This window comes from Astatotilapia calliptera, chromosome 16 (genome assembly GCF_964374335.1).
Source record: "Astatotilapia calliptera chromosome 16, fAstCal68.1, whole genome shotgun sequence".
NCBI classification, from domain to species: domain Eukaryota; kingdom Metazoa; phylum Chordata; class Actinopteri; order Cichliformes; family Cichlidae; genus Astatotilapia; species Astatotilapia calliptera.
The window spans coordinates 4,093,536-4,105,519 of NC_137437.1; the positions used below are offsets into that span (position 1 = coordinate 4,093,536).

General features: G+C 40.4%; 1 protein-coding gene across 1 annotated transcript; it reads right to left on the reverse strand.

The window, feature by feature from the left end:
• Positions 1 to 8,795: 8,795 nt before the first annotated feature.
• On the reverse strand, positions 8,796 to 10,950 carry olig1 (oligodendrocyte transcription factor 1). Its single transcript, XM_026145498.2, has one exon. The coding sequence runs from the start codon at positions 10,105 to 10,107 to the stop codon at positions 9,322 to 9,324; it is 786 nt and encodes a 261-aa protein (XP_026001283.1). The 5' UTR covers positions 10,108 to 10,950; the 3' UTR covers positions 8,796 to 9,321.
• Between the last annotated feature and the right edge of the window lie 1,034 nt (positions 10,951 to 11,984).

Below are 11,984 nucleotides of genomic sequence, written 5' to 3' on the forward strand. Positions count from 1 at the left end.
AAGAAGTGAGAGGAGAATCCTCCATCCTCATGATTGATGACTCCACACACAGTCGGTGTTTGCCTTCTTCACACCACTCTCGTATGAAGGAGATATTCATAAGTTTGCTGAGCACTTAAAACTGAGTGCATTTATTAACAGCCTAAATCCAGAAGAAGGATACAAATTACATTTATAATCTAAAATAAATTGACAAAAATATATTTTTTAATATTTCAAAATGTCACCAACCACTATCACTTGGGCAATGTGTGGTGTATATAATATTTATGAATTCATACAATTTTTAAATCATACTAACATAGACAGTAAATTGATTTTATGAATTGATATTTGTACTGTTTTTATTTTTTTTTAAATTACAATAAAAATTTCCAACAAGTTAAAAATCAGAAAAATACTTTGTTACTTTGATATAATCTGATCACAGGAGGGAAACAAATAACCAAGGAGATCATTCTTGATAATTCAGATATTTGATTCCCCCCAAATCTGGGCCTTGTTCACTCATGCAGTAGTAACACTGAAAAACTAACCCGTCTCTGGGCGCACAATGGCGGGTGCCCCCCCTGCCCCTCAGACTCCCCACATAGACGGCGCTGTCTGACAAGCCCGCCTGCCAAACAACTCAATTAAGGAGAAAAGGAGGCAAGAAAGAGAAGCCCAAACAGAGGAGCGAGAGAAAGGAAGGAAAGAAAGAGGACAGGAAAACAGAGGAGGGAGAGGGCCGGTGCCTGTCAGGCCACGTCGACACCCAGCCAACGTTTGGCGAGAAGCGACAAAAACACAAAACGAAGAAGAAAAGAAAACTGATCTGTGATGTGTTAACTGGAATTCCTGCTTCTGAGGCCACCGAGGGTTCAGAGGGCAAACCGAGGGCCAGGGGTTCATTACCACAATGACGCTCACACGCACTGTTAAAGCACCACAGAGTTCACATGTTCGAGCCTATTTCCAAACCATATACATAATGTGGCTTCACGTAAATCTACTAAATACCTTTGAAATGTTTAAAAATGTTTCTCCCACTTTCTTTATGTTTAGTAACAGTGGAGATTGTTAACTACATGACTATTGTTTTCTTGTTATTTAAGAAAATAATCAAAGCAATTCTTCTAAAGGATAAAATGAAGATCAACTGTTCGAAAATAAAGTAAAATGCACTTTAAAGGCAGCACAATGATGCTTTAATCTTTCTTTTTTCTCTCTCTGTTTTTTAAAAGCACCCTGCAACACAGAAGTAATCCATTCATTCTAAGTAGTGAGGAGCTGTGAGACGTTTAGCACATGCAACAGTTTGATACTGAGGATGCATGTGAAGACATAATCTGCCACATATCTATAAAATAAACACATAGCTTATCATTTTATGAATAATACATCTGACCCTTAAAACACATTTCACAGGGCATCACCTGGCTGACTGAGAAGTAAAGTATACTGCACTGCGTGGGCAGTATACTCACAATAATAAGCTGCATGTCTCATCTTAAATAAGCTGTACTTGGTTAGTCTATGGCAACATGTTGCATCATTTTTTTAAGTTCTGGGAGGTAATTATATTTCAAAGCGCCGAGGACCTGTCACAGTTCTCAAACTTAGCGAGCTACAGCTTAAAACTGGATGTTTTTTTCTTTTTCACAAATCTGTACCTCTTTCTTGACATTATCTTAAACATTGCAAAGTACTTGTCCATCAGAATAAATCTGAGGAAGCACACAAAAGTTGAGCCATCCTTTAAAAACACAGACTCTCTGCGGACTGCCTTGAGAAAGTCCTGTTTAAGAGCTAACGCTACATGCAAAACTTTATTTACTCGTATCTCCTTCTTTTATGCTTTTCACTTGATATTTGGTTGCAGAGAGAAATAAAAAAGTTTAGAACTCAACAATCAGTAGCCATGTAACCTTCCTACCATCCCTCACTGGGAAGGGGCTCAGATCGTCTGAGTAAAGAGATCAGAAACATAATTCACAGAGCGAATGTTTTATTTGAGGCTAAATTCACACCATGCAAAAACTGCACTTTTATTTAGTAATAACAATGGGAACATCTGAGAAAAAACGGAGTGACTATAGTGACATAAGGGAGCCTCCAACTTCTTAAAATGAACTTTTTAACTCTTTCACCTATAAAGATGGCATTTGACAACCTCCTCGTACTCGTTCTGATGAGTTTTGACGCCTCAATAAAGACGTGTTTTGGGGACCATTAGAATAGTTTTCCCAAGGGTAGCTGCACAGGCAGAGACCGCCCTCACTAACTTCTGATGCACATCCAGTCACTTTGTTCTGAAGCCTGAAATATGACAGAAACCACTCAGTGTAGAAAAATGCTTCAAGCGTTGCTCTTTGTAGGCTTTCAAGGGATAAAGAGCTAAACATACATCTGTATTTGTTTGAGTCAGTAACAAACGCATAATAGCTCAAACGTTTATATCTTCATGAGTTTCGGTGAAGTCAAATGTAAAATGTACTGGATGATGACGAGTGGCCTGTTCTAAAGACACCAAAATGAGGGATTCCTCTTTTCAGCTCCAGCTCTATACAGCGTACAGGTTATAGGTTCTAAACAACATAAACACTTTTCCTCTGGCTCACATTGTATTTTATTATTTTAATGTAATATTTTAGCTGCACGCAAATTCATAAAAAAATATGTTTAATAGCAAATTAAATTGTTTATTGATTTCTTTTTTTTCATGATGACCAGCTGAACTTTGATTTCAGTGAAATCATGTGTTAAGGTTTTTGCTTTGACCTTCACCACTAAATAATTTCAGATTTCATCCATACGTTTTCTTTGGCCTTACATCATCTCAGTCTGTTTTCTTGGGGCGTTTGGGGGGGGGGGGGAGTGTTTTGTTTTTTTGGATTGTCGACTGGGGTAATGAGGTGAGGTTTGATGGCCGCCTGTAAAGTTGTAATGAGGGCTGCGGTGTGAATAGGACAGAGGGCTGGAAAGGGTGGGAGAGAACACGATGCTTAAAGAGCAGGCCGGCAAACTCTGCAGTAACCCCGTTGTATCGGCTCAGTCTAAGAACGACAGGGTGACAGAGGGGATCGGGAATTTCGGGGTGGGACAGGACAGGACAGGAGGGCCTGATGTTATTTAGGCAGGGAATGAATAAAAGCTGGGTTAGAAAGTAAATGGGGGTCCTGACCAGCCCCTGTGCTCCTCTCATTGTGAAAATGAAATTTATGGCTAGGGATTTCCTAAGCCAAGGACTCCCCACGTTGACTGGTTAAGTGCTATGAAACAGTGCAACAAAGGCCGGAGGCAAATTACACTCTGAGATAAGAGGCTGCAGGAGAGGGGACAGTGGAACATCATGTGTACTGCACACATTAGAGACACATGTTGGGGAACAAAGTGGCTGGGTGGGTTCAGAAACAGCATTTTGTGTAGCTGAAATCCAGCAGGCCTTTAAAATTTGTGTTTGCACTACGGGGGGCTTGCAACACTAAAAACAGCAACTTTACTAAAGGATTCTGGCATGAAGCATTAGCAGAAACCTGCACAGGTGGTGGTTAAGCGACTCGTGACTGAAATGTTTCTTTTTATGATGTATTTATGTGAGAACTGCGTGATTTTTGATTTGCTCGATCTAAATAAAAATAGCACAAAAAGGTCTTGGAAAAAAAGAAAAACAGGAGGTGTAAGCAAATGACGACACAGAAGCAGGTGGAGTCGGTTACTTTTCTACATCAGAGCAAAGCGTCCTATTATGCCCACATACAGTGACGCTGGGTCATTCTGATAGATGCTGGTTTATTAAAGAAACAGAAGCAGTTGGTCAAGGATAAGCTAAGACTTGAGGTTACAGTCCATCTTCTGTTACCACAGCAGGCTCGTCTCCTACAACCTGCACATGACTGCAAATACATTTTCACAAATACATTATTCTTCATCAAGGTAGAAGTCTCATTGAGGATGAAAATCTCTTTTTCAAGTGAGCCCTGCTCAAGGAAATGACAACAAATATAACACATAACAAGTAACGGGAAAATACATGTGAGATACAAGCAAGTGAGCACAAATCCATCCAAATTATACGCAATGAACGATGGTTACGAGTGCAACATCAAAGGCGGTCGCGTTGACCAAGAGAACTATTTTCTCGCTCCTTTAAAAATGGATTTAAACGGTCCTATTGTAACCAGTCCTGACAATTTCAGCTCCTTCTGAAGTGCATTTAAGGAAAAAGGGGATACGTATTTAAAAGCCAAACGTTTTTAAAGCTAGATAATAGCACTCTATATTTGGCAAGTCATAGAAAACATTCATACTGCTCTCACTTTCTCTAAAATTGCTTTCCCCTCTGAGAGAAACATTCTTTATAGATGCCTTTAGTTTGGGCCTTATTAAGATTACAGTTGCGTTCTTGGGTTTATACAGAAAAAGTCAAAAACATGGGAAGAAAGATGTTGGTCATCTACCATTCTTTTATTACCTAAATCTGACCAATCTGAAGCTGCCTTTGAGAATAATCCAGGTAGTAAACTGGCTCAATATAATTAGGCAATACATCTCTATATATGCTTTCCAAGTCTAATCTAATGTTGTATCGAGCTCCACACGTGGGTAAACTCTCAAGATGTAGGAGCTGTTAGCAAGTACAATTTCCATGGTAACAGGTAAACATAGTCTAACCACTGGCAGAGTGTAGATGTGTGGAAATGTGTGCTTTGCATCGTGTTTTAGCATATTTATGTGTGACTCACGTTTACTGTTGTAACAATGTTCTTATACTGACAGTTACAACCAATTTTAATATTTTTTTTTTTATTTTAAATTAAGAAAAAGTGTGCGTGCCTGTGAGCGCATTGTCTTACGCGCTCTTTTCACCCTATTGAACAACAGTGATGAAATGGAGATGAGTTAAAGTGCTAACACAAAGACTGACCAGACCCCTGCGTGGCCGCAACAATGAAACCACCAAACACAAGAAAGTGAGAGCCTCTTGGAGAAATGGAGAGAAAGAGCAGAGAATGAAAGGGGGAGAAATTAAGGAGCCTGACTTAAAAAAAAAAAAAAAAAGACGAAGAAGAAGAAGAGTGCAATGGGGGAGAGAAGAAGGGCCGGTCTATCCTGAGAGCAGGAGGAAATGGATGGTGGGCAAAGGTAGCAGAATAGGGAGCAAAGGTAGCTAATCCCTCCGGAGACATAAAGCAGCTATATGTAAATGAAAGACGTGAAGTTCTGCCGTCTCACTTTGATCTGTGAATCAGGCTCTCTCTCCACTCCCCTTCCTCTCCTCCTTCACTCTCACCCTCTTCTCCTTCCCCATTTTTTTCTTGTAAGAAAATCAAGCCTTATTTAGCTTAATCTCACTTAATAGCATGTAGCTCCTCTTTTGTCCTCCCCGATGCTAACAGATTCCCTTCTTTTCACTCGGCACTATTCACATATCTGCCATCCGTAATCCTCTTATTCCGGGGTGGCAATTATTTTGAGTATTTTATCAGCATTATGATTATGATTATTTTCATTATTATTATTCATGCAGGCCGTGCTAAGGGCCAGGTTGTGGCTGAGAATATCCTCCCTATCAGCGCCTCTTATTCTTTCTCAGAATGAGGCTGCCTGCTTTCTTCCAGAGGGGTGGCGAGTTTGCAGGAGTGAACCCCATTCAGAGTGACACATTTTCTGGGCGTTTGAACATATTGTGGAGTGAGTGTAATGAGTAGCAGCGAATCACCCCGTCCCAGCTCCTTAACACAGGGAAACATCAAGAATTTGAGGACGGAGGAGCGAGAGGGGGCTAATAATCAAAGGGCCTTCTTTTCTTGTGGAGCAGTAATTACACGGGAAGGTTTTGATCTTTTGCTTGTTGGAGCAATGAATTGAGGGGGAAAGGGGATGAGGACTGTTTCACAGTTTTTGAGGTGGGGTGAAGGGTAGAGGATGATTTTCAGCTCAACAGCTAGTCAGTCTCTGAAGGATATCAGAGCTCACAGTGGAGAAGATGGAAAGAAGTTGGCATATGGAGAACGTTGCTTCTATTTATTTTTAGTGAGTGAATCATTTCTGAATTGTGAGAGAACGGCAGGAAATGTAGGATTGAAACACTCGCAAAGGGTTCAATCAGTTCAAGCCTTTTAAAGCAAATGGGGGTGTACATCTGGGAAAGTAAGCGGTAAAGAAAAGTCAATATTAGCCATTGGTCAGTTTAGATGCTAACACCCGTCTTCCAATGTTCTAAAGCAACTCTATTACTAGTTTACATTTTTTCCAGATGCATGAAGTGACAGTCTTCTTCTAGGTACTTTGGAAAATTGTGGTCAACATGACTGAGCCTTTGCCTCAGGTTTGATCATTAAAGTGTCCACCGTAAAACCAGTATGTCATATTAAGAACTGTGATTTTTCGTTCTAAATCATTCTTGGACACTATGATAAACAGAGTCTGATTGCTTTTGAAGGTAACACTTTAATGTTTATTAAATTGAATCTAGGTTTGCAAAGGCGATGTTCAGTTTAGGCACTTAATATGCACTACATGCATAATGATTAGAGGCTGATCCCTCTGTTAAGGTTTTGCCTCCAAGTGCTGTAAAAAAAATCTTAATGTGGACTTTATTATTCTTTAAATTTGCACATTAATTGGACATTATGAGTCTGATACAAGTCACTCTGGAGGAAAACTGTCACAGGCTGGGTCTCTGACTCAGCGTTTCTGAGGTTATTCTGGGGTTTTTGAGTTTCTTATGTGTGGTTGTGGGTTAGTTGAGTTTAGTTTGACATTATTAACATTGTTTTCAGGAGTTTATTTTAGGGCTGTATATTGTCACGTTTGTATTGTCATGCCCAGGTTTCTTGTTTTATTTTGAAAGAGTCTGGCGTGTTAGTTTCACTTCCCTGTTGCGTCATTAGGTTCATGTGTGTCAGCTGTTTCCCCCATGTGTCTCGACTTCCCTTGATTACCTCATTTGTGTATTTAACCCTTTAAAGCCTGTCGGAGTTCCGTTTTGCATAACTATTTTTAAATCCCTGTAGAACCTGAACCGTGTAAGCTAGCGCAATAATTTTTTTTGCATATGAAACCGGAGGAGTTGTACTTACATCTTATGCCATCAGCTTGTCCTCGTCACGGTTTCCTTCCACATAAAGCTTTGCAAATATTGCATAAGAAGCGCTTGCAGGAACAAAACATAATATTCAAGTAACACGCTTTGCCGATCCGATCAGCTGTTCGTAACACTTCCCACATTGAAACAGACGTCAGCGCGAACGATCGCATGTCCGCCATTACCGGCCCGAAACAGGAAGTGACGTCATTTTCGCAGAAAATGTAGTTTTTTTACTTGTAGGCCTTAAAAGCCTATACTAGTGTTTTTATAAGTCATGTTTGACTTTATGCTTTTCTGAATAGTTTCTGGGATGCTTAGAACTCAAACTGCACTGCTTAAAATAGTTTATTTTGATGCACATGCTGTTTTCTTTGCAAATTTGCATCATAGGATTGTTTCTCGTTTTTCCTGCAGTGTATAAAAATTGGTGTATCTCAAAAATAAAACTATGAAGACACTCAAAAATACATTTCCTGTTGTTGTAAACTATTTTTTGCAACTTTTTTGTATTTAAAGTTTTGAAGGATAAACCTCTTAAATTTCTCCAAGTAGAAATATATGTTAAAAAAAACGATTTTCAATTTTTTTGTAGTTTATTGCACTTTTTTGTAATTTATGTAGTTACTATGGACTTAATGCATACATATTATTAAAATATGGGCTATAACAGTTGTATTGATGTAGCAACTGGAAATGCTCCCAAAAATGGCACTACAGGATGTAAAAATATAAAGTAAGCTCTGGCGGCCTTGGTTCTACGGTAGGTCTTAAAGGGTTAAGCCCTCTGTTTTCCATGTGTCATTGTCAGGTGGTCAAACCTGTCATAGATTTCTTTAGTGTCTTGTAGTGTTACATGGTGGTTCATAGTTTTCATAGTTTTGCCACCGTTTGTTTTGTTGTTTTCATGGTTTACACCTGTCATCAGCTGAATAAAGCTTGTTTTTGGTTCAACGCAACTCCACTCTCGGCATCTGCATCTGAGTCCTGTTCAAAAAAAAAACATTGGTGCACCCCGGTGTGACAAAAACAAGTGTTTTTATATTATAAATGCATGGTAGAAGAAACCCTGAAAGGAGGATCACTTCTCATTCTCAACAGTGACAGAATTTCCCACCATTTGTTTAAAAAAATATATGCAAATGTTTGCAGTAGTCACAGTAGAATCTTTCTGCTATTAGTTTGCAAGGAATCTGCTCATGTTTGCTTCTATATTTATTGGAACTCAATCACTTTTCAAACATGAACTCCAGACATGGGTGCCATCAGACATTACTTTGTACTTTGTACTTGGAGCTGGCGAGTTGTAGGCTGCTTCACACCTGATCCAACAGCCTGTGATATTTCCAACTTCCACAGGTAATGTCTAGAAAAGTTGATGACTGAAGCACATGTGTGAAAAACACGGCATAATAAACTTTGATTGGTGCTTAGCTATCTTGCAGTCTTGTGCATCTGTACTCAGTTTAACAGTGGTTTATTTTTTCTTTTGACTTTTTTGGGCAATGAGCAATGCATTGTGGGATAAAAAATCCACTTATTTTTTAATATGCATACTAGCTAGTAAGGTCTGTACTATTTGCTACTTCCTTCTTTCTGACACAACTGGACACTTCCTTTCCTCTTCCTTCTGCCTCTAATGCAACAATCAGCTAATATGAACCTTCAAACTGGAATACAGACATTTCTTAAAGTTTAAAGTATTATAAAGTTACTAAAGACTTGGTTTCAAACATCAAGAGTTTATTGTTGTTTATTTATTGTGGTAACATTCCAGTTATCAAAACTTAGGGTTCAAAACTGAGAAATCCAGCAAATCTGCTACATTAAGACTCACAAAGTGATTGGTGTGGAGCCCATTGAATTTGAAACAGAAAGATAAACAAAATCATGACATAAACAAGTTTTTTTTTCAAGCTTTAAGTAAAACTGAAAGCAAACTAATAAGCCGAGATTTCATAGTCTTATGCCAACAATGTTATTCAACCTCTGCTGCAGCACAACACTGTAGCTACGTGTATCATGCACACAGTCATTACAGTTTATAGCTAATATGCAGAACATTGTGAGAGTGAGAAAAAAAAGAATAAAAGAAAAATACTTCCATCATGCTTTTTAAAAGAATCAAATGATAAGCGTGAGTAGTGTAGTAACATATCATAAACATGTTAAAAATGTTAGAAAAATAACAATTCATATAAAAAATGCTGCATTCAAGTCCATTCTTCAGCGAACTTCTTCAACTTTCAATGTCACTTTGGGAATCTGGGAGCTAGAGTGGAGTGACTGAATCTGGGCAGTCTGCAGACTCCACAAGGACACAGCGACCCTGCTGGAGCACCTGCAGAGCTCCACTGCATGGGGGCCAGTGGGGCCTCCATGGGACCTGGAGAAAGCAACGGACATTTGGCTCCTGCAGATGATGAAGAACTGGAGGGAGATGATGATGATGAAGAGGAGGAGGAGGCTGCTGAGGAGAGGAGGGATTCCTGGGTGAGGAGGAGTTGACCGGGACTGGAAATGAGGGGCCACCCTCCTGCAAGCAGCAGCCGGGGGACTGGTCCTGTGGTCACCCCCATTCCTACACTTACCTCCCCCAGCAACCGCCGCATCTCCTGCAAAGATGAACCCAGCAGGAGGATATAGTTCCTGGCTAGAACCAGGGTAGAGATCTTGGAGAGTCTGCGGCCCGGAGTTGCTCCATGTTGGTGGGACTGAGAGGAAGCAGATGAAGGCGAGGAGGCATAAGGCACCATGACCTCCCTCAGAGCATCCATAGCAATGTTTAAGTCCTGCATCCGCTTCCTCTCCCTGCTGTTGATCTTTCTTCGAAGTTCCTGCTGCTCCTCAGGGCTCAGCTCCCGCTGAGGTTTGCTTGATCTCTGGCCATTTGGGAGGCCAAGCATCGGTGCAGGGTTTAGGTGAGAGCTCAGGTTGAAACCTGGAGGGCAGTGGGATAAGTCCTGGGCAGACCCAGAGCCGCAGAGAGGTAGCGACTGCTCTCGGGCTCTGATTACTGGGCTTGGCAGCACATTCATAGTCTCCTAAGAAGAGCTGCAGTCCGGTGAAGACTTCAGCCAAAGATAAAGTTTGAGAGAAAAGCCAAAGAAGAATTTAATAGTCAAAGCTAAAAAAAAAAACCCCACTTTACTCAAACTTTAAAAGAAAAAGAAAAATCCACAAGCTGTAAAATCTAATTGTCATTCCCTCCACCTGTTGCGCTCCCCTTTGTTTGCAGAAGACTGCAAGCTGCCATCCAGCACAGTGACTTTTGACTTCTGAGGTTTCTGGCTCCGGAGTAGTGAGCAAATGAGAGCTTTCTAAAGTGGCATCCCGGTTTTATCTCATTTCCACAGCTGCGCGAGGCAAGAATGACGGCTCACACAGTGGAGAAGTGAGCTAAATGATCCCCTCGCATGCCCCCACCTCAGCTCTCCTCCTCCCCGACATGCCATGTGCTCTTTACAAATGTACATATGCACATCCAACTTTGTGAATTTTGACAGTCAAATGAGGTTGACTGTCAAGGTTGTCATCCAAAGAACACCATGACAAGCTCACTGAACATTTGGATCAGTGTAAGACAGGATATTAGAGGTTAAACATGAGGACAGCTAACACTAAACTAAACCTGTCTTGGTCTGACATTTACTGTTTTCATATAACCTTTGAGCTGCTGTCCTCACTTAACAAAGTTGTCTGTGCACTTTTTAGGGATGTCTTGCTGTAATGGCTTAGACCCCGTTTTGCCTTCAGAAATGGCTTATTTCTCTGTGGCACTGATTCAGCAAGGTGCTAGAAACATTCCTCAGACATTTTTGCCCATGTTGACGTGACAGCATCACACAGTTGCTGCAAAGAATCTGCCGTTCCAGTACATCCCAAAGGTGCTCTGTTGGACTTACATCTAGTGACGGTAACTAGTTTTATGACATGGTCCATTATTGTGTCAAACACAGGTATGCTGTGGTATTTAAATGATGGTCAAATATCCCACATGCTACTGCACCACCACTAGCAAGCTGAACTGCTGATACCTTCCAAGTTAGAGCGATGATTTCATGTAGTTTATGTCAAATTGTACTGTCAGCGTCCTGCTCTTAGCTGACAGGAGTGGCACCTGGTGCTGCTGTAAGCCATCTGATTCAAGGTTTAATGTGTTTAACGTGTGTGGCCGGTGTGGCTATGCACATGTACATGTGTGAGTCAAAACAAAGAAGCACTTTTACAAGAACACAAATGAATGGTCCTTTCTCCAGTATGTCAGACAATAGTGAATAAAGGCAATCAGGACTCTGAGACCTTTAGAAGCTCAGTACTGCAGACAGGTTCAGTGCATGCAAGCTAGTGAATTAACAGAATATTGTCAGAAATTTGACCTTCATTTGGTACTGTTATTCGTCACCTCTGTGGTCAGCATTTGAAACTTCAGTAAAATAAAATAAGAAGTTAAATAAACAGATTTACACAGACACATGTGGTTAACAGAAGATGGCAAAGCCAAATAAAGGCTCCAAGAAAATGCAACCAGTGACCAAGAACCCAGGGTTTTAAATACTAGAATGGTGAATGCAGTATTAGCCATGCCTGAGACTTGTGCTACCTGATTGCACAAGTAATGCTGGTTATACTTTTTCTTTATGTGAAACTTAATTGAGAGCACAAACAAAAAGACACATCATTATGAGCTTAATGGAATGTACCTCTAGAGCCATTAAACAACTTGGAGGCCATTAACATCATCAGTACTGTGTTAAGTGACAGAGAGCAGGTATTAGCACTATTAGCCCGGGCATTAATCGTGTCAGAAAACAGTTTTGGCAAACAGTGAATGGATACATTATTGTGTGAGGGAAGTTAATTGATGGTTTTGAGGTGGAGGTTATTGTTGTTCCGTTCGGAGTGGCTACACTAA

Bases quoted from the DNA above. Each gene is read 5' to 3' on its own strand.
- olig1 (XM_026145498.2), bottom strand. From the start codon at position 10,107: ATGAATGTGCTGCCAAGCCCAGTAATCAGAGCCCGAGAGCAGTCGCTA.